This window comes from Eutrigla gurnardus, assembly GCF_963514095.1.
Source record: "Eutrigla gurnardus genome assembly, chromosome: 21".
NCBI lineage: Eukaryota > Metazoa > Chordata > Actinopteri > Perciformes > Triglidae > Eutrigla > Eutrigla gurnardus.
In genome coordinates this window covers 10,578,856-10,598,627 of record NC_139932.1, presented here as the reverse complement: position 1 = coordinate 10,598,627, position 19,772 = coordinate 10,578,856, and the positions used below count along the sequence as shown (strand labels likewise).

The 19,772-nt window shown below is 44.1% G+C and overlaps 1 protein-coding gene across 3 annotated transcripts in view; it reads left to right on the top strand.

Moving 5' to 3' along the window:
- Window positions 1–523: 523 nt before the first annotated feature.
- Window positions 524–19,772, top strand: part of iqsec3a (IQ motif and Sec7 domain ArfGEF 3a) — a 78,743-nt gene continuing 59,494 nt past the window's right edge. For all 3 annotated transcript variants that reach the window (XM_084038255.1, XM_084038254.1, XM_084038256.1), the window contains exons 1-2: window positions 524–1,295; window positions 17,300–17,380. In XM_084038255.1, coding sequence (XP_083894381.1) covers window positions 652–1,295; window positions 17,300–17,380 — 725 coding nt within the window. In that variant the 5' untranslated portion in view covers window positions 524–651. The remainder of the gene's footprint in view (window positions 1,296–17,299; window positions 17,381–19,772) is intronic.

The following is a 19,772-nucleotide window of genomic DNA, read 5'->3' as shown; positions in this document are numbered from 1 at the left end:
CTTCTTTTGTGTTTTCTATGACTTCTGTTTTTCAGCACACATTTTCTGCTCATTTGGGTTAAAAGGAAAACAACAAAATCAGTCTCCCACACATTTTCTATGGAGCAGCTGCGACTTTATACTTATGTAACAAGTGTTAGCTCTCGTTTACAGATATTAACTGGACTTGAGCCAGGAAATAACATATTTTAATTCTTAATTTAGTTGGTCATCATCTTAAAGGTAGGTAAAGAGGTCGAATTAAGCTATGAGATGCGAAAATTGTGGCTTTACGTCTGAAACGTGCTTCACTGTTTCCCCTCTGCGTGTTGACATCATCGGTCCACTACGGCCCCGCCCCCGCACTCCGGTGATGCTGATCACCCCCTTGCATCAGCACCATTCCTGGCATCCTCACAAAGCAGGGAGAGAGAGAGAGAGAGAGAGAGAGAGAGAGAGAGAGAGAGAGAGAGAGAGAGAGAGAGAGAGAGAGAGAGAGAGAGAGAGAGAGAGACTACCCAATCCCAGCCGAGCGTGGAGGCGTCAGACGGCCGCCAGAGCATCCCCGGTTACGCGCTGTTTCAGAGGCCCCATCGACGGTTTGCAGCGCCAGATCCAGCTGAAGAAGAAGTCAACATAGCCGGGCACACACGGCCATATCTGTAGTCAGTAATGGAGAGCCTGCTGGATAACCCAATGAAAGCCGTTCTTTACCTGAAGGAGCTCACCACCATCGTCCAGAACCAGCAAAGCCTGATCCAGACGCAGCGCCAACGCATCGACGAGCTCGAGCGAAAGGTAGAGGACCTGATCGGAGAGAACCGACAGCTGCGGGACCCCCACCACTACGTCCAGCAGCCCCCTCCACACCACCACCACCACCACCACCACCCGACTCACCGCAGCGCCAGTCCTCAGGCGCCGACCAACCTCCATCAGCATCCGGGGAGCAACAAAGCCGCGGCTCTCCTCGGCCAGCAGGCGCAGCAGCAGCAGCCGCCGCCACCGCAGCAGCAGCAGCAGCAACAGCAACAGCAGCAGCCGCAGCAGCAGCAACAGCAGCCCCCGCCGCAGCAGCAGCAGCAGCAGATTCCCGGTCTATCGGCCCAGCCTCAGCAGCACACGACCCCTCCTGCGCCGTCTTCCCACCACCCGCAGCAGCTGCAGCTCGTCCCCACCTCGCCGCAGTCACCCAAAGCGAGCCAAGCCGGCCAGGACTCGGCCGAGGAGGACAAGAGGAGCCCCTGCTGCAAGTCTCTGGTCCCGCAGACCCCCACCACTCTCTGCCGCTCAGTTGGACTCGCTAGGAAAGCGGAGTAAGTAGCCTAGCTCTCGTGCACTGCAAAAAAATAATCACAACAGAAGTAAATCAGCCTGTCATCTCCATAAGAGTCTACATCACTATTGAAATGATAGAAACTACATAGGGTCTCAAAACCAAAAAGTGACATTATATCCTCATCTCTTGTCTCATAAAACACATTAAAGACTCAGTGACCTGAATAAGATGGATATTTTTGAAGTGCAAATGTTCTTGTCTAAATATGGAAAATGTGTTTGGGCAAAAAAAAAAAACCCAGCGATGCCCCCGGGGCCCTCAGCTTTAATGCCACAGCCTGTTATCACCCACGTAAGGGTGTCAGCTTTGGAAACATCTTTCGAGGGAAGCAACAGAGTAAAAGATTTGTATGAAGCCATCTACAGGAAAGGTGGTGTAAAATGGCACCACGGACACCGTAGATGGGTCTGTGCTGGATTTGCCTTTTGATTAACTTCACATCCTCTGACAAGCTGAGGCTTAATTCCCTGACAGTTAATTCAGGCTCCTCCTGTATTTTCACATCATTCACTCAGTCGTTGCCCTGTTAAATCAATTGAAATGTTGAATGGATATCGATTTTGCGGACCCCGGCCGGCATTTTAACAGTTGGTGGTTTGTTAATTCTACACCGAGGTAGACTGTCACCACTGGGTGGGACTAAATCCTGGAGTGAAAGTAGTTTTTTTGTGTCTTGTGAATGAAGGATGTTGGGTTCACTCACCTTTAGATGAGTCTTTTGTTTGAACACTTTGACTGTGGAATACAAAAAAAAAATGCATCTGCTTTTAGGCTCGGCTGATAGCGATTTCACAGGTGCCGGGAGAGCATGATTTCACTGTAAAACGCACATTTTACAACTAGAAAAACATAAACTTCTGAAGGCAAATCACTGCCTGGGAGACGAAATGTCAGCACTTTCACATTGTCACATAAAAAAAAGAAAAAAAAAAACTCCTACGACAGTTTGTTGCTCATTAAGATAGACGCTGAAGGATGTCACACTGGGAGGAACATAGCTGGTGGGAGATAGGAGACAGAAAGACATTAGCTGTTGCTAAAATCACCTTAGAGCCACTTGAGAGTCACTAATAAGCCTTGACGTTGGAATGTACTTCCTTGTAGAGATGCTGCGAGTCAGTGTTGTATTTCTGGCTTCATACAGAGTTTTGTTGCCGTCACAATTCTCTTATGAAGTTCTTAGTTGCATTTTGATGCAACTATTTTCAGGATCAAGCAACAAAAATACCAGACATGAGCTTGATCCAGATTTTCAATGTTGAGGACTTGTCTCTTCCTCATAGAATAGCTTTTAGTCAGGCACGACTAACTATTTGAAGACACAAACGTGGACCTTAGATGCATTTTTCATGATGTTTTGATCAAATGATTGATCCATTTTACAAATAATCTGCAGATTAATCCATGATGAAAAAAGAGTGGAGAAAATTGGACTTCTACAGTGTATGTGTGTGTCTACACAGCACTTTTAACAAATATCATTTTGTATATTATAGTTTCTTCACGTTTAGATTGGATTGATTTTGGATTGAACATTAACATTGTTGTGATGAAGGCATTCATGCGTAGCTTTGGCTCTATGCTCGTTATCAATGCCGATAGAAAAGAAATGGTCCCTGAAGTCGTCGATTTCTTGCAGACTGCGTTAGGTGTTTCTCCAGGATCTCCTCGTAGTTTCCATCGCAGGCCTTCTGCAGAAGAAGAAGCTCACACTGTTATTGATCCGTGTCAAAAAACACATGGAACTTCTACTTTATTATATGCCAAACATGTGCTTCAGAACGGTCCATGACGCTGAATGTTCTTTGTTTGTCACTATCAAGGTCACTTGAATTACCTCTGCCAGAGCCACACACACACACACACACACACACACACACACACACACACACACACACACACACACACACACACGCACACACTCAGCCCCATCTGTTCCACTCGGCTGCGTTTGCATTGTTTCTATTAATCCAGATTGATTTATTGTGCCATTAAGATATAATGCCTACATTAATTACATAAAGAGTGCGGGTCAGGAATAGTACTAGCATGGGTACTAGAAGTGAAACACAACTGCGTTTCCCCGCTTTGTCGCTGAGACATGGACAAACACACAGAAAGATATGAGTTGTACAAGATAAATGTCAGGGGGGGATTCAATAAGTGGGTTAATTCGTGATTTACCAACCATGCCCCCTGACAGTTCTGCAGAATGATGAACAATGAGAGAGCCATGAAGAGACTTGGAGAGAGAGAGAGAGAGAGAGAGAGCTAGAGAGCGTATCTGTATCTTATTTCATTAATGTAAAAGCAGTGACACATGAAAAGCAGGAGTCGTGATGCAGCATTGTAATTTCCATTTAGCAGCATTGATCCTGGTCAGACAAGATGCTGTACCGCTGTGCTGTCAGGGCCGCGGGAGGAGTAATTCATTTCTATTAGCCGGAGGATGACAGGGAGATGTCGCAAATGCACTAATAAGGGTCGCTTGTGCGTTTGTTTGTATATTTAGCGACGTTATTGTCGCATTCTGGTCCGCCTACTGCTGTTACAGAGAGTCTGCGAGAGTTAGCGGCATCGGGCGTCTTCCTCTTCCTTTGGGGAGAAATTATGTGAGTGAGTGACTGGCTGACTGACTCCCCATGCATGCGAGTGTTGAGAAGTGGCTGCAGAGGAAGGCTAAAGCTCAAGGAAGGCCTCTTGATGACAGCCTCCTCCAGCATCTCATGGCGGTCCTTCCTGGAGGTGGAGCGGGAGCCGGCCGGTCAAAGATGCTCACAGGTGGAGAGTTGTGACGGGAGCAGCCACTGAGTGGGGTCCGATGCGGGGGGGAGTATATACTGCGGGGGTATGGCTGGGGTGGACTGGAGCCTTATCTAAGTGGATTGTGTAGTGGTTCTGGAGAAACCCCAGCTGAATCTCTCTTGCAGCTGCGGTGCACCACCTCTGCCTAGGACAGCTGGGTCCATGGATTAGTTCGTCTTGGTGTGGAGCTATGCTCCATTATAAATCCCTGGATGCTCCAGCAGCATCAGCTGTGTTTAAGTGCCCAGGTCCAATGCAGCAGTGATGCCTCCTGCTGCTTCGTTCAGTCCGGAGAGAAAATAGATCATGACTCCATGCGATGAATATCGCCCCTTAACCGTGAACAAACAGCCAAATTAAAACCACAGGAATACTGGGATGTCCTGGATTTCCATCCGATCCCCCAGCTTGATTGAAAGAAGGCAGAAAATCCATTTGCAATGCTTTAAATGAACAAATAAAATGCTCGCTCACTCACGTCGCACATTCCTCATCTCTTCCAGTGGCATAATCTGAAGAATGCAAATCAAGGCCGCCTTCAGCTTTCGAATGAATGTGATTGAAAAGCTGATTCCGTCCCTCAAAAGACTCCTGCTCTGGTGTGAGCTCAAACTTCTCCGATGGAGAGTTTGAAGTGTTGCAGTTGCGTTACTCAGTCTGAGACAGATTCTTAGGGGGCTTGTGTGATCTGAGGGAAGCCTTCAGCAAACCTGTCTACTCTCTTTCCGTCATCGGCATCTCCTACTCTCTCAGCCTCCATTGTTGGGATTTTCTCCCTCCTCGAATACCTACCAAAAGATACCAATGTCTCCCCTTCATCTAAACACATCGTGAATTTTTAAAATGTGTTTTTCTCCACCCCTCCCATCCTCACTTTCTCATTAAGCATCTTACACGACACAACCTCTGCAGTCTGGATCAGTATTCAGTCCCATCCTCAAACATGCTCTCCACCACTTAAACCATCTCCTGGTAGGCTAAAGCATTCGGTCCACCCTATTCTTTGGTCGTCTGTCCACGCTCTGGGGGTTTCCGAGTATATGTGTGTTATAACACGAGAGCGTGAAGGTGAGGAGTCAAGAGGGCGGCAATAAGCGTAGGTGAGGAGGTGGTGCGTTTGTGTGCATAGAGGCGCGTTGCTTGTCGAGGCAGCAATCCCATCGCCTAAGGTGGAAATCCCAGGGTTCTCATATAGCTCCAGGTGCTTTTTCTGCTGCTACCCGGCCTCCCACGCTCTCACAGATATTTTAAGCCCTTGCTCTTACACACAAAACACTCGCTAACGCACACGAACCCGAACGTGCCACATGCCACCTGGCAGCCCGCATGTTTTCCTGCGTCGGACGCGACTCCCTCTGCGGCCGCTATGCCCTCGTTTTCCTCCTGCTGGCCTCGTACAAGCTGGAGCGCTGATGTGCTGTGATGATGGGGGGGGATTCAGCACACATGCGCATACATCGGAGCATACATTACAGAGTGAACCTGCTGAGTGCTCGGCTGGATGCTGCAGTCTCTCCTTTTTTTTTTCTGATGCTCTCAGATCAATGAGCCTGCAGCTTTACCAGCACAGGCTCCAATCTAGCCTTGATCTCCAGGTACTATGTCCTTATCTTAAAGCCAAGTGGTCTTTTATCTCGATATTTCACGGATCGTTTCTCGAAATATTAGACTTACTTTGTCGGAGCGATGTGCGTTAAACATTAGAGCCACACTAACCTGTGTTAAAGAAAAATGAGACTTTGAAAAGCTCACGCTCTCCTCACTATAAATAGAAAGAAACTGCCATTTGTTAATATAATTGAAATTAACTTTCTTTTTATTTTTCCTTCAAAATAATCATACAAAGAGTCAATGATTTGCTCTGTTTTGGTCTCCACCAGCTCCTGAAGGAAGTATCTGTCTTTCCAGCTGCTAAATACTCCACTATCTTCACCAGCTTACAGCTAACTTTGCCTGTCTGCCTGTTGTTGCTGGGCAGGTAGGGAACAGTGGATTTATAAGAAGCCTTTGGCTGAAAACAGCCACTGGCTGCTGGAAACGAGGTTAATGAGAGCCATGAGACTGAAACAGTAAAGCTGTGGACCTGCAAATCCAAAAACAACAAGACAATATATTGACCCTTTAAGAATAACAATTTATTGTCTCCGGAGCCTGAAAGAAAAGTGGAGAGACTGCTTCTCCATAGTTCGTCTCAGGGACAACAGTGGGTGGGATTAAGAGAGAGACAGATGAGTGGAAGATGGATGTAATGAGTTCAAATGGACATATTATCGCTCCGTATCCCCCCCCTCCTCCTGCAACCATTGCTCAAGAGCTGGAACCTCTTTCTCCTGCAAAAACCTCTGCTCTTTTACTCCGCTTCCCCTCCCCTCCGTCTGAATGGGAATCACGTCTGCTTGGTCATGACAGGGTGGCTTGGCTCGGCTGCTGCTGGAATCCAAATCATGAATATCACATTTGGTGCGTAGCGCTTTTAAATTGCTTCATTTCTCAGAGGATGTAGCTGCCGGGTGATTCCTGACTCCCTGGTAGAATATTAGCCGTTTTCATGCACAAGTTGAGCAAGGCGAAAGACAGTCTGTAATCCAGCCGTGTGTGTGTGTGTGTGTGTTCATGTGTGTGTTAAAGATTGTGTGTTGTTTTGGGAGCGTTAAAAAGGACAACAGAACAGCTGTTGTAAGGGGATATATGGGATGAGTTGTTACATTTATACAGTGGGTGTATGGTAATCAAGGATATAACTTGTTTGGGCTTACTGGACACTTCTGTTGGTCTGATCCAAATTACTGAACATATCCCCAATACTGGATTATACTGTACAGAGTGTAAATGGTGTATATGTATAATAACCTGACTGTGGAAACCCATGCAAACACAATCTCCCTTGAAATCTCAATGTGAAAACACAAAGACTAAATGACATTGTTAGAGGAGGGCGACTTGCCAAGAGCTCCGCTTTAGTGATGCCCAGACCAAGGAGGTAAATGTGGATCAAACACACACACACACACCCACATACACACACGGCCCAGCACACCACTGGATGTGAACCGTATACCCGGCGGTGTCTCAGGAAGTCCCTGAGGGTCATTAAGGACTCAACACACCCACAGAAAAGCCGGTATCCCTGCTGCCCCCAGGGAGGAGGTACAGGACCCCCGAAACACACAACAGCAAAAGTGAGGAACAGCTTTTTACCTCCGGCCGTAACACTTTCAAACAAATAACTCACTAATGCACACACACAAAGTGCAATCCAACTGCCGTGTAACATGCAACATCATTGTTGTTTTCTTCGATGGCTATTTTGATTGCTTCTATTTTGTTTTTGTACTTATTGGTTTATATTGGAGTATATACAGTATATAGGTTGACAGATATATTCCTAGATGGGAAGATGATTACGGAGACCATTATATAAAAAAGTACTGTAGACAAAAAAAACAAAAAAAAAAACAAACAGAATGACTGACAGGCTACATAATTAGACAGATAAAGATGAAACATCCGCCTAGGACAAAATCTACTGAGAAGTCCCACAAGACTGAAGAGTCCAATGTTGTCCCACTTTCCCCCCAAAAAATATCAAACAGTTTATTTCCAGTGTCCTCGGCCTCTATAACTCCCAATCAATCAAAAATGACCAAGTTTGGCTCAACCATGATTTTCTCTCAAACATGGCTCTCAACCGAGCCTCTTGGCCGACTCGCTGAAAGGCAAACACGCCGTCCTCGTCCTCGACACTTCCAGAAGCCACAGATGACACCTTTTTTTTTTTTTAAATGTAAATATTGCACGCCCACGTAACGGCTCTGAATTGGAATATGTTTTTGTTGTTAGTCATGTTACACTAACTGCATAGTGACTTGCACCCTTCATGGTTGGCTTCATTATGCAAATGAACTGTAGGCGTAATGAGCACTCGTCGGACAGCGTTTCATGGGCATGCGTTTTTCAGAATTGTGTTAGCAATTGGAAATATGTCAGTCTTGTATAGTCACTCAATCTGACTGCATAATGTAAACAGGCAATTGTATTGTCCAAACCCTTTACATCTTTTTATTTATTTAATGTTTTTTATTATTGATCTGATATAAATGTCCATGATATATATGAGAAAAATAATTCAGGTTTTTATTTACAAATGACATACTTCAATTTCATCAAAGCAAATCCCAAGGGAATGACTTACCAGCAGCTTACCAGCAATACCGTTTAGTAATTGCACACCGTTTTTCATTGTGGAAGCAAGAACAAAAAAACATGCTAATGTGATAAGTGTAGCACTGCAATGCATTAATGTTTAATCTTTCAACAAATTGTGCTATTAGCTTGCAGTTAGCAGGTGCTAATGTACGCCAACACTTAGAGGTGTCTTGAAAATGATGAACAATTTAAAATGTGGAACTTAAATGTATCATCGGACGATGGGATTCCTCATGGGCAGATAATACTGCGCCAAGACCCTCAATGGTCAGTGAGCCGACGTCCTCTGCAGCTCAAGGGAAAGGGATCTTTGAATGAAGGAACAGTGTGCAGTTATGGAAAAAATGTCCACCCATCTGTCGCTGGGATTTCACCCCCAAAGAGCTTAGCCCTGACAATCCCTCAACAGACAATCCTAATTGTTCTACACCATGTGCACCAGTGTACGCCAGCCTGTGTCCAACCGGCGTTAGGGGAGCGGTTGAAGTATGGCCTCGTGTTGAACATTGGAGGAAAACATCTTGTTGTCTATCAATTAAACTGTATTTGTTGTCTATTGAACATGATAGGAGACTTAACATATACTCAGTAATATTCAAACGTAGTCATGACATTAAAAAGGGGCATTTTTTTTGGCCAATTTAATAAATAATACATAATGTACAACATCTTAAATGAGTGGGGTTCATTTGTCGGCCATTGCTCTTCACCCAACGTAATCCCCATGTCTGCAGCTGAATTGTAGACTGAAACAAACACGCACGTACAGCCATGCGCGGGCACATACTCGCCCAGGGAAATGTCAGGTACGGTTAACTTAACGACCCAGAGTAATGTTCAAAGCCATCCACCTAAGGCTGCGAGGCATTGCAGAGCTGATCGGAACAGGCACAGCATGTCCAATCGGCTTTCCCGCTCTTCTCAACACATTACACAAAGCTTTAACCACGGCTCTACCATGATTTATTGTACGGCGCAAGAGAAATAAATAGAGGATACATCCATTTAGCTGCTAATTTCCTGCATACTTGATCATTCATTTGCATTCTTCACACCTTCTTCACATTCCTTCATCCGACTACTTTTCTTTCACGTGTGCCTTTTTCTTATACTTGGTTGTGTGAGCTCACTGCAGTTTTTGTTGCATAATATAACAGATCTCGCATTAAATGGAGATTTTAACTTTCCCTGGAGGCCCCAGGTAGAAATGACCAACTCTGCACGTATTTAAGGGTGCGCCTTGCTGGTGTGTCAGTGACATTTAATAAGCATTTGAGTCGGCCACACAGTAGATTGTCTTCACATTCAAATGACCATTAAAGCTTCTTGCCCTTCCCCCCTCCACTGCGGTTATATCAACGCCCCGTCTGTCAACCCCTTGATGCCAGAATTACATCATTAGGTACGCGGTGCCAGGGGGAGGAGCTGATGACTGCCAGTGATGTCACTGCAGGTTTTAACATCCTAAATGAGCTAAGCAGGACGTGACGTCTGAATGAGTCATATGTCTGCGTACGGGAGTGAAGAAGATATCGTAGGTGGATGATGTGTTTTAAGTCCTGCCTCCCTCATCATCTTCCTACATGCCTTCTCTTCCTTGTTCTTTTCCTCCCGTGTGCAGAAAGCCAGGACCCTGCCTTGAATGTTAAAATGAAAATAATTGACTTCAAGCACAAAATGTATTGCTACCGTTGCCGACCTGGGTGAAAGGACTTTCTTCATCGGGACAAGCCCCGGCCAATATAAGACAACCATGTCAGTTCGATAGCTGTCAAGCACCAGCGTGAAGCATTGGGCAATATCTGTGAAATTTGAGCCACTGCCAAGCCTTCGGCAGATGGCCTCGCAGCGACACAGTGTAGTGCTGATGCTTGATATGAGCTGCAATAAACGAGGGCGAGCATATTTGCAAACCCCAAAAAACCTGGACCCTCAAGTGCACCACATGTTCAATGCACGGTCACATATGCTCTTTTGCAGGCACCGAAGGCGTGCTATTGTATTTTTGCTATCTGTCCGTCTCAATGTGATGTCAGCGTTACCAGCTGTGAGAAAACGATATGAAATATGTCCTTTTTATTGTGGTAGCGAGTGGATTCAGGACCCAAGATCAGGCAAAAGGTTTGAAAAAGTTCACAAGCGGCCTTGATTGCAGATAATGGATGTTGAGAGTAGATCTGAAGATAGCAGTGGAGTGGAGCAGGCAGAGTGAGCGGAGCTGTGGGCTGGAAACAGAGTGGCGAGGTGCTGGGCGACGGCAGCGGGAGATCGGACACTGAAGCTCAGGAAAACACAGAAAGACACAGAGTTCACGCAGATGTGAGGAAATAACTTGAGAGAGCAATTAGAAGCTGGCAGTATTGTTGCACCAGGTTGGAAAAACAGAGCAATCTGGCGAAGGGTATTGATATACTGCAGGAGCCTGATTAGTGGATGTGTCTCAGGTGTGCAGCTTGATTGCAGCAGGAGAGAGAGAGAGAGATTGAGTGCCACGCCCAGACAAACACAAAAAAATCACTTTGAATGAGGGAAAGGCATGGAAAAAAGACTGACGACTATGTTTTCTTTCTTATTTTCCAGTTGAAATGTATTTGTTAAGTTTTATATCATGGCACAATTACACATTTAGCTTTGTAGTCAGTGTGAGAATAATTGCTGCTGGAGTAGGGAGCCAATGTTGATTTTTTTAAGCTAACTCGTCTTTTCCACTCGACTCTTATTAACGGACGCCTTCAATGCGAGCTGTCTAATTGGATAATGATTGAATACATTTCGTGGTCAAAGGAGTGGCTGTAAAACGGTGGATAAACACATTCAATTTCCTATTCCCTTTATATTATTTTTACTGGTTACTCTTCCTACCTGCAGTATGGGTCGACTGGTTTTAATAGTTTCCAATAAAGCTCTGCTAAGACGCAGGCAACACCTTTTCCTGGAAATTCTGCAGTAAATGTTGGGTTTTCACCAGCAGTAACATAGCATGACTAGACATCTAAAAAAAAAATGTTGCTATGGAAAAGCATATTTTTTGTAACTCCAACAGAAACTTGTCCCGTATAAAAATAAATCCAGCTCAGTGTCAGTGTCTGGAACCCCTTCAGCCGATGGAGCTCTCTCTGACAAGTGAGCGCCAGGAAGTGCTTCACTCCTGCTCGTTCCCCCGAGCTCATCTCTCTCCCTCTCTGCTTATTTGGCCTCCACCATCAAACATTTCTCTTTTCGGTTCCATCAAAGGGGGACCAACATTTGGGTGTTGAGTTGAAGAAGAGCGTAAAATGTTGAAAGCCAAGAAAGATGTTTTTTTTCTTCTGTGAGATATATATTTTTTTACATCAATCCCTCACATTTATCGTTGATATTTTAGATAGTGTATCATTATCCTTCTACACAACTGACCCCAAATTTGATGACAGATGATATTAATTTTTTCCACTTCAATTTTCTAAGTGCGTCCGATGCTCTTACAAACATTATCGGCCATCGTGTTTCTTGTCTTGCTCTGAAGTTGAACTTGGCTTTCACATCTGTGCGGTAGTTGAGTTAATTAGGACACTCACAGAAAAATGACTGATTCTAAGCATCATTAGTATCATTATAGTGCCAATCGACCACACTTACTGAATAATGACTAACAGGTAGAGACACGTTGTGCACAGTCAGCTTATTACTGTAGGATCGCTGTCACACTTTATAATGGACTTAATGAACTGACAAACGACACTAAAGCACATCAGTTTTACAGCTCTTGACCTATTAATCAGGGAAAATACCCGTGCTGATGCGCGTATGTGTTACCATGGTTACCAGATGATTCGCATAAATGGGTCATATACGTGTTACCTTGCACAGCAGCTGGATTCTTGTGAGAATCATGGAATCACATCATGGAAGTCTATCCTGTCAGACTTCAAGTGATGCGTTTGTGCCTGGTCGGCCAGAGCACGGACCAATCAGCAGCCCGTGAGGAGCAACTGATGGCTAGGGGGCGTGGCTTGAAGGCAAAAGTTTGATTGTTTGGACTGCCCCGGGGTTCGATTGACAGCTTTCACAACAGCCGGAATCCACTGTGCTAACTGTGATTTCCAGAAGTGGAGGAAGAGGACGAGATGTCTCGTTCAGACAGACACGATGCAGCATAATTGCAGAGCATGATGGGGAATGATAATCATATTTTCTATCAAGTGCTGCAGTGGAGACAAGTAGGCCACGATGAGACAGAGAAAGTGTGAGTAAAGCTCAGATGTTTGCAGCTTTCCTGACACTGGAGCCGGCAGGTTCTTTTTTTTTTTTTTTTTTAAGGGATCGAATACAAGGACAGATCTTTTTTTTCTTACCCCTTTGTTCGCTTTCTCTCGGGAAAGCCGGTCTCGCTCTCTTGTCCATCTCCGGCTCTCTCGGTTTCGCTCGCAGAAGGCGAGCTAAGCCGCTTGGGACGGCCCAAGAGTCCATGCTGACGTAAACCTTTCTCAAGGAAGCTTTTTTTAATTCACAGCGTGTGTGTGTGTGTAGAAGAAATTGATATGGTACGCTTTCAGGAGTGAATTTTGGGGAACTGTATCTGTGTGAGTGTGTGTGTGTGTGTGTGTGTGTGTGTGTGAGATTGGTGCAGTGCTCAAGAGACGTCTCATTTAGTTCAAGGATTTTTTTCGGCTGATAATCCTCCGCACAATCATGTTTAATACATAATTTTAACCTCACAAAGATATGTGCACACCACCACGAAGCAGTGTGTGTATTGAATTTATTTCTCCCTGAAAGCCTTATGCACTTTCGCCTGTAAAACATAGTGATAAACTGGCACTTACAGCGACTGCCAATTTGCCGAAGGAAATGAAGTATTACAAAAACATTTTGAGCATCCTTTTTTCATTTAACATGATCATAGTGCTGCTAGTAATGCTGCCGTGAGATGAGTAGACTCGTGGAGAAGGCGTATGATATATCAGGCGACCTAAATTAATCTCATGGATTGTGATGACCTCAATGCCGATGTAGAGTTCCTGAGTACCGTATGCTGAGCTGGCAGCGTTGCCTTGTTATTAAACCATTTTCAATGGAAGGATTTCTTTTGAGCCCACCTTACTATTATATTACATTTAAATGTTTTCCTTTCCCTTGCTAAACTGTTGATTTGACTTTGACCTTGACTCAGAAATGCATTTATTCCAAATAAACGCATAAAAATATATTCAACAAACAAAAGCAAGCAGCCACACAACCTAAAGCGCCTTAGCTGAAGCACTTTTCGTTAATATGTTTCCCCCCTTCCAACATCAATTGTATTTGTATTTACCATGTGTGGCCTTCAGGGGCAGACTCTAATACTGCATTTGTGTTATTTCAATGACGGAACATGTTCACAGCTATTTTTCCCCCTGGCTGCCAAGGAAATGGTCTGTGAAAACTAATCTGTCAATTATTGAGAGCTTTGATCCCCCTTCTCCCCCCCTCTCTCTGTCCCATGCTTGAAATTATATCACTCCAGTGTGCACAGATCTTTTCCTGCCTTGAGCCGAGTTGAATCAGCCGGAGAGCTATTGACACAGTAAAGCTGAATCCAACACAAGGAGGAGCGCATCGACAAACACATTAGACACGAGAAAGTTAAAACAAAATACAATGAAACCATGGCGTGCAGATTACGCTCTCCCTCAAACAGACCCAGTGTGTGTAAGAGCTTATAAAAGCTTATAGATTTTTTATAGGTGGTATTAGCGGGCTTATGCCATGAGGAGAACTGAGTCAATGGTGTGGAAGATCAGAAAGCAGGTCATGCGAGTTCAGTTTAATCTTCGGCGACCGCGTCGTTCAAACAGTTCAAGGGGGGAGGAGGGTTTGAAACTGGAGGCAAGGTGGTTGTAGTCAAAATCGTCTGGAGACAAATTCCTGTTGATGTAGAAGGAATGTTTGCATAATCCTGAACACGGGGGATCGGACACCTTGGACAGGAACATGTACGCGATATATTTGAAAGATAGGGGTGATAGAAAAAGTGAGCGGAGAGAGATGGCGGAAAATCACGGAGAGAAAATGGTGGGAAGCCGGAGATCAAAGCGGAAAGAGATAGGTGGTTAAGATGAATCAGAACAGAAAGTGCTTTTAAAGATAAAAAAAAATCAGATTCAGATGTGACCACACTATTTTTTTATTGACCTAGTTTCTCCAACAGTGGATACGCCGGTCCACCTAACAATCCAAACCCCGCTGCACGCTTCCCCCCTTCGTCAATAATACCCATCGATTCAATTCAAATGAGCTGGGCTATTTTAAAACACTGCTGTCAAGAGAAGGACGACCCTGCAGGTCCGTGGGCTCTGAGCTAGTGTCGTCTTTATCGGCATGTCAAAATGGGATGCACATGAAACTGCAGTGGGAGGATGATGAATAAGACGTGGTTGGATCATCTTGTATCACATAGAGAGGACTAGTGGTGTTTCTTTTATAATAAAGAGGTGTTTATGGTCTTCAGCTGCGATTGATGGTTGCCAGACTTGGACAGCGACTAGCGGAGACTCCAGTAAGTCACTGCGAGGTGTAATAAATAGTCCCAGACACAACCTCCCCGAATATAACAGTTGTTTTTACATTAATAATAGGTTTGTCTATGTTTGCTGTACATTATCAGCAGGTAAATACAATTACAATGCAACGCAATCGATTAGTCCATTAACCTGGATGTTTTTATACCTTGTCCTGCAGAATATCCACTTGTACTTTATCCCGTCTGCTGTTTCCAACCCTGGCACTAATCCGTGTCGCCTCAGGGAACGCCTGTGTTCTCCACCTATTAAAAAACCGCCACAGTGGTGTCATGGCGGCTAAAGCAAACACAATTAGAGGAGCCATCAACAATGGGAATTAATTTGCTGTCATACCCTCCGTGTGGTGCCTGCTATTGTTGTGGTCAAACACCCCCCCGACCATCCTTTCAAGCTCCTTCTCTCCGTTTCATCTCAGCGTTTACGGAGCAAGAAGAGACCATTACGATCAACTTTTAAAAGTCGTACCCCACTTTCCCAAAAGGACCTTGAATCGTGTGATTGCACTTCACAGCAGAAATAACAATTTTAAGTGTTCTTGAGGTGAACCAGCAGTCACGTTGCTGGTATGGGAGAAGACATAGAGGTCTCCTTGTTTTCCCCGACCTCTCCCAGGAGACGGACAGGAGGGGAAGCAGAAAGAGATGAGGGCAGGGAGATTGCCCTCAGGAATGAAGATCAAAAGACAACAGAGGGGCGTCAGGGATGGATGGGTAGTTGCTGCTGGGAATGTGGCCCTTTTTCTTCACGTCTCACCTCTATCTCCTCTCGGCCCTTTGCTACGTCCCGTGTCCAAGGATATGGACACCGCATATGGAAAGCGGCTGCTCTTTTCGCTGGCTACATCTTCTGACAGCAAGAGTAATTGAGCAAATGGCTCTCTTGCACAACACTCCGTGTCTGTAGGACTCAGAATGGGGGGGGAGGAGTCGTAGGGAGTGGATGGGAAATCAGTGTAAAAGGGGAGAGTGGGGGGAAGGGATGATACCGAAGGATGAGATGTACGAGGCCGTAAAAACAAGAAAGAATGTGAGGTTGAGAGAGAGGGCACCCCCGACGGAGGGAGGAAAGTGAATGCACTCATGGCTTTCTCACATCAAAATTTGATATCCTTGCTCTTTCTTGCTACATTTCAGTATCACTCTCACTTGTGACTCTATCTACAATATGTTCCAGCAGAATAGGGCAGTGTCTTTAAAATGCTTTGAAGCAGCCACGCTTCCCGTAAATTTCCTTTCACCAAAATGTGAACATTTTTGGTAAGTTGTCGGATTAAACCCAGAACTATATTTATCCATCGAATGTCCAGCAAAAATGCCAAATATTCTCTGGTTCCAGCTCCTCCAATGTGAAGATTCACTGGTTTTCCTTGTTATATATCAGTGTGGCGTGTGTCTCTCTCCGTGGTGCTGAAACACTCAGACTCTCACACTCTTAATCTCTATATCATATCAACTGAACACAGACAAGTATACATCAAAAGCACAACAATGGACATTAAATGTCACTTAATCTTGTATTAATTTCCAAATTCCACACCAAACACCGCAAAGCATGACACACAATTGATGTCATATAGTTGAAAGATTTTCTTGTAAAAAACAAACTGTTCACAACTGGTTCTCATTAGAACACATTGGGTCATATGCAGACATAGTAGAGAAATCAGGCATTAAACAGTCGACAATCTGGCTAAAAGAAGAATGCTAAGTGGAGAACATACTGGGGCTGATGACTAATGGGAAGCAGGTGTGGTCGGGTGATGAGCTAGAATGGGAAATCCACTGAGGACAACTGGTGGGCAGGTGGAACAGCATCATCTAAATGACTGGAGCAGATGAAAAAGGCAAATAGAGAGATAGGTTTGCCAAAAATAAACAAAAATGCATCAACTGCACATATTTGTACTTTAATTGATTCCAAAGGGTGGAATTTAACTGGAACATAAGACTAATTTATTCGACTAAAATTATTAATTACACGAAAAACCAGAAGAAACTTCTCGACTAATTTATTTATTTGGATTCCCATTAGCCACTTTCAATGTAGCAACTGCAACATGAAATATGTAAGCAACTTTGAAAGGCAAAAGGGAACAAAAGACAAAAAAGCAAACAAAGGAAAAATATATTTTTACATAATACATAAAATTACAATAATAACAACAATGACAAAAAGTACACACGCAATATCTTAATAATCATGAAAGCAGTTGATAGAGCTCAACAATAATACTAGTACCATTAAAACATTGTATACAGTGAGAACATAGAATAAAATAAAAATGATTATATAGTGTCCTATGGTGAGGTGCCATCAGGTATTTATTTAACAGTACACTGATTTACTTGAACCTGAAAGTGGACAACTTCAAGTAGATTATTACATCCGCTGATCTTTTCTTTTATTCTGTTTCTACTCTTCTTCACAGCAACCAAACAGTGCTTCACCAGTTCTGCTGCCCGGCCCCCGAAGCCCCCGAGGGGGAGACTTCTACCGCCTGTGTCCCCAGGTAAGACAACTGCATCCTTGGAAGATATGCACAAATATAAAAAAAAAAGAAAACGTTTTCACTTAGTTATATACTTCACTTGGTACATTTTAACCGCAGCCACTTATCATGCATCCTGTTAGCAGCGGTGCTGCAGTAGCTAGGCAACACAACTACCCCAGCAGTGTTATCTAAGTTGAAGTGGTTGTAAATGCTTCAGGTGTTTTTTCAGGCACAGTTTGAATGTCTTCCCCTCCACGATCACAATAAGCCAATGAGAGGGAGATCCTGTCACATCAGCTTGGGTTTTGGGTCTTTTTGAGGCTGAATCTAAGATGTTTGAGTTTAAGTGCTTGCTAATGGTTGTCAGGTGAATCTACACGGTAGAAATATCCAAATAAATCACATCAAAAACATTTTAGCAAGCAGAACAACACTATTATGCCATTGATGTCAATGTGGCACATGGCAGTTAACGCTTTGAATTCCAAAAGTCTATTTCATTAGAAGTTTTTACGGTTGCCCAATTCAAACGCTCTGATATTATTTAAAGGATTTGCACCCACTGTCCTGGGGAATAATATAGATCACCTGATAATTAGCTGCTGTAATAATTATACCTTTGTACGACTGCTCTGAAGAGGTATGATAATTAATAATTAACGTTAAATGGGCAGTGTGGAAAATATAGAATTAGATAAGCAAATACAAAAAGGAATAATAATCGGCCTTGACAAGGTATTATCTTGCCCCCTTCAAGCAGACTTGAAAGGACAATCTTTTTGTTTGCCTCTTGCTTTTATCCACCGAGGTGCACTGCGGAGTTCCACTGAAAATCATGGCATTCATGTGGCATCAGTGGCAATTAAGCCCTCCGTCTGAAATGCTTTCTTTTTTGTGCGCTGCTAGTTTCGCAGGATGGATTTGCTGCATTGTATGAGCTTTTAAAAAAAGAAAGAAAAGAAGACCACATGTATTGATTGCGAATGAAAATACCCACAGTGCCGGACCCAATAAGTGGCAGAATGCTGCAGAGCCTCGAGTACAAACAACATCACACTTTTAACACTTCGGAGGTGGTGCTGTCGTGAATCAGTCACAAGGATAGACTGAAGGACGGGTAAATGTAGAGAGGAAGGGAGCACAGTGAACTGTAATTATTGGCTTTGTTTCCACTCTCAAGAGCAGCTTCATATTTATCGGATAAATTCTTAAGACGTCGACTGACTCAAAACCCAAGTCTCTCACGCTGTTGTCGCAACACACTTCCCTTCATGCTTCTCTTAAATACATGAGATTCAACTCGACAACTTTCATAAAACCAAAGCCGGAGGGGAAATTTAAAAAGGTAGAGAAAAAATATGAAAAAAAGGACAAGAATCGATCGTTGTTCAGCAGCTTGAACTTTGCTTGACGGAAGCCGTTTGGTGCTGTTGTGTTTTGTGATTGCTTTGTGCTTAGGGACCATTAGCGAAGGGTACAAACAAAGTGCACAACAGAAGGTTGCTAACTTGTCAACCCCTCTAACTCCTAAAAAACACCCTCCTCCTCCTCCCCCAACCTCCCTCCCTGCCAATCTGAAGCAAACCACTTCAAAGCAGGACTCTCTGGGGCCGAGACAGAAAGCAGCTTGTGGTTTTGTCTCTTTCTTTATTTGTTTTGTTCTTGTTGCGTCCTATCTCCTTTTGGAAAGCTGTATTCTGTTGTTGTTGATTTCTGTATATCCGCATTGTTGTCAGTGATTCGTTGATCATTTACTCACGTGGCATCACCGCATCACATCACGGCGACATGACCACACATGGCACCCCACGCCTCATCGCATCCATCACCATCCATGTTCACTTCATTCGGGCTTGTCTCTCCACTGTGGTCACGTTAAGTTTGAAAGAGTCACGTATGAATATTGCCATGTAACTAAAGTGTAACTATGCAATGTAAAGCTACCATAATGCATCGATGTGTGTACTTGTAGGGTTTTTTCCCCCCCCCATGCTGGAAACTGGTGAGCCTCCTTGTTGACACATGTAATGCATCTGTGTTCATGTGAAAAAAGAAAAGTTCTTATCATGTTGCATGCTTTGGCTTGGCAGTGATCAGAACATAGCTCCCTGTCTATGTGTGTGTGTGTGTGCGTGCGTGCGTGTGTGTGTGTGCGTGTGTGTGTGTGTGTGTGTGTGTGTGTGTGTGTACACACACAGCATACGTTAGATAATTTACACACTTCAGGAAAACACACAACACTGTGCACACCAGCTCAGCAGGGAAATCCATAATGATAGACTGGCCAAAGAGGAAAGGGTCCATTATTATGGTTGTGAAACTACAGTTCCCATAATGCTTTAGGGGTCACAAACAGGAAGTATAACATGCACGTTGGCACTTTTTTTTAAAGCCTGTATTTGTTTACATT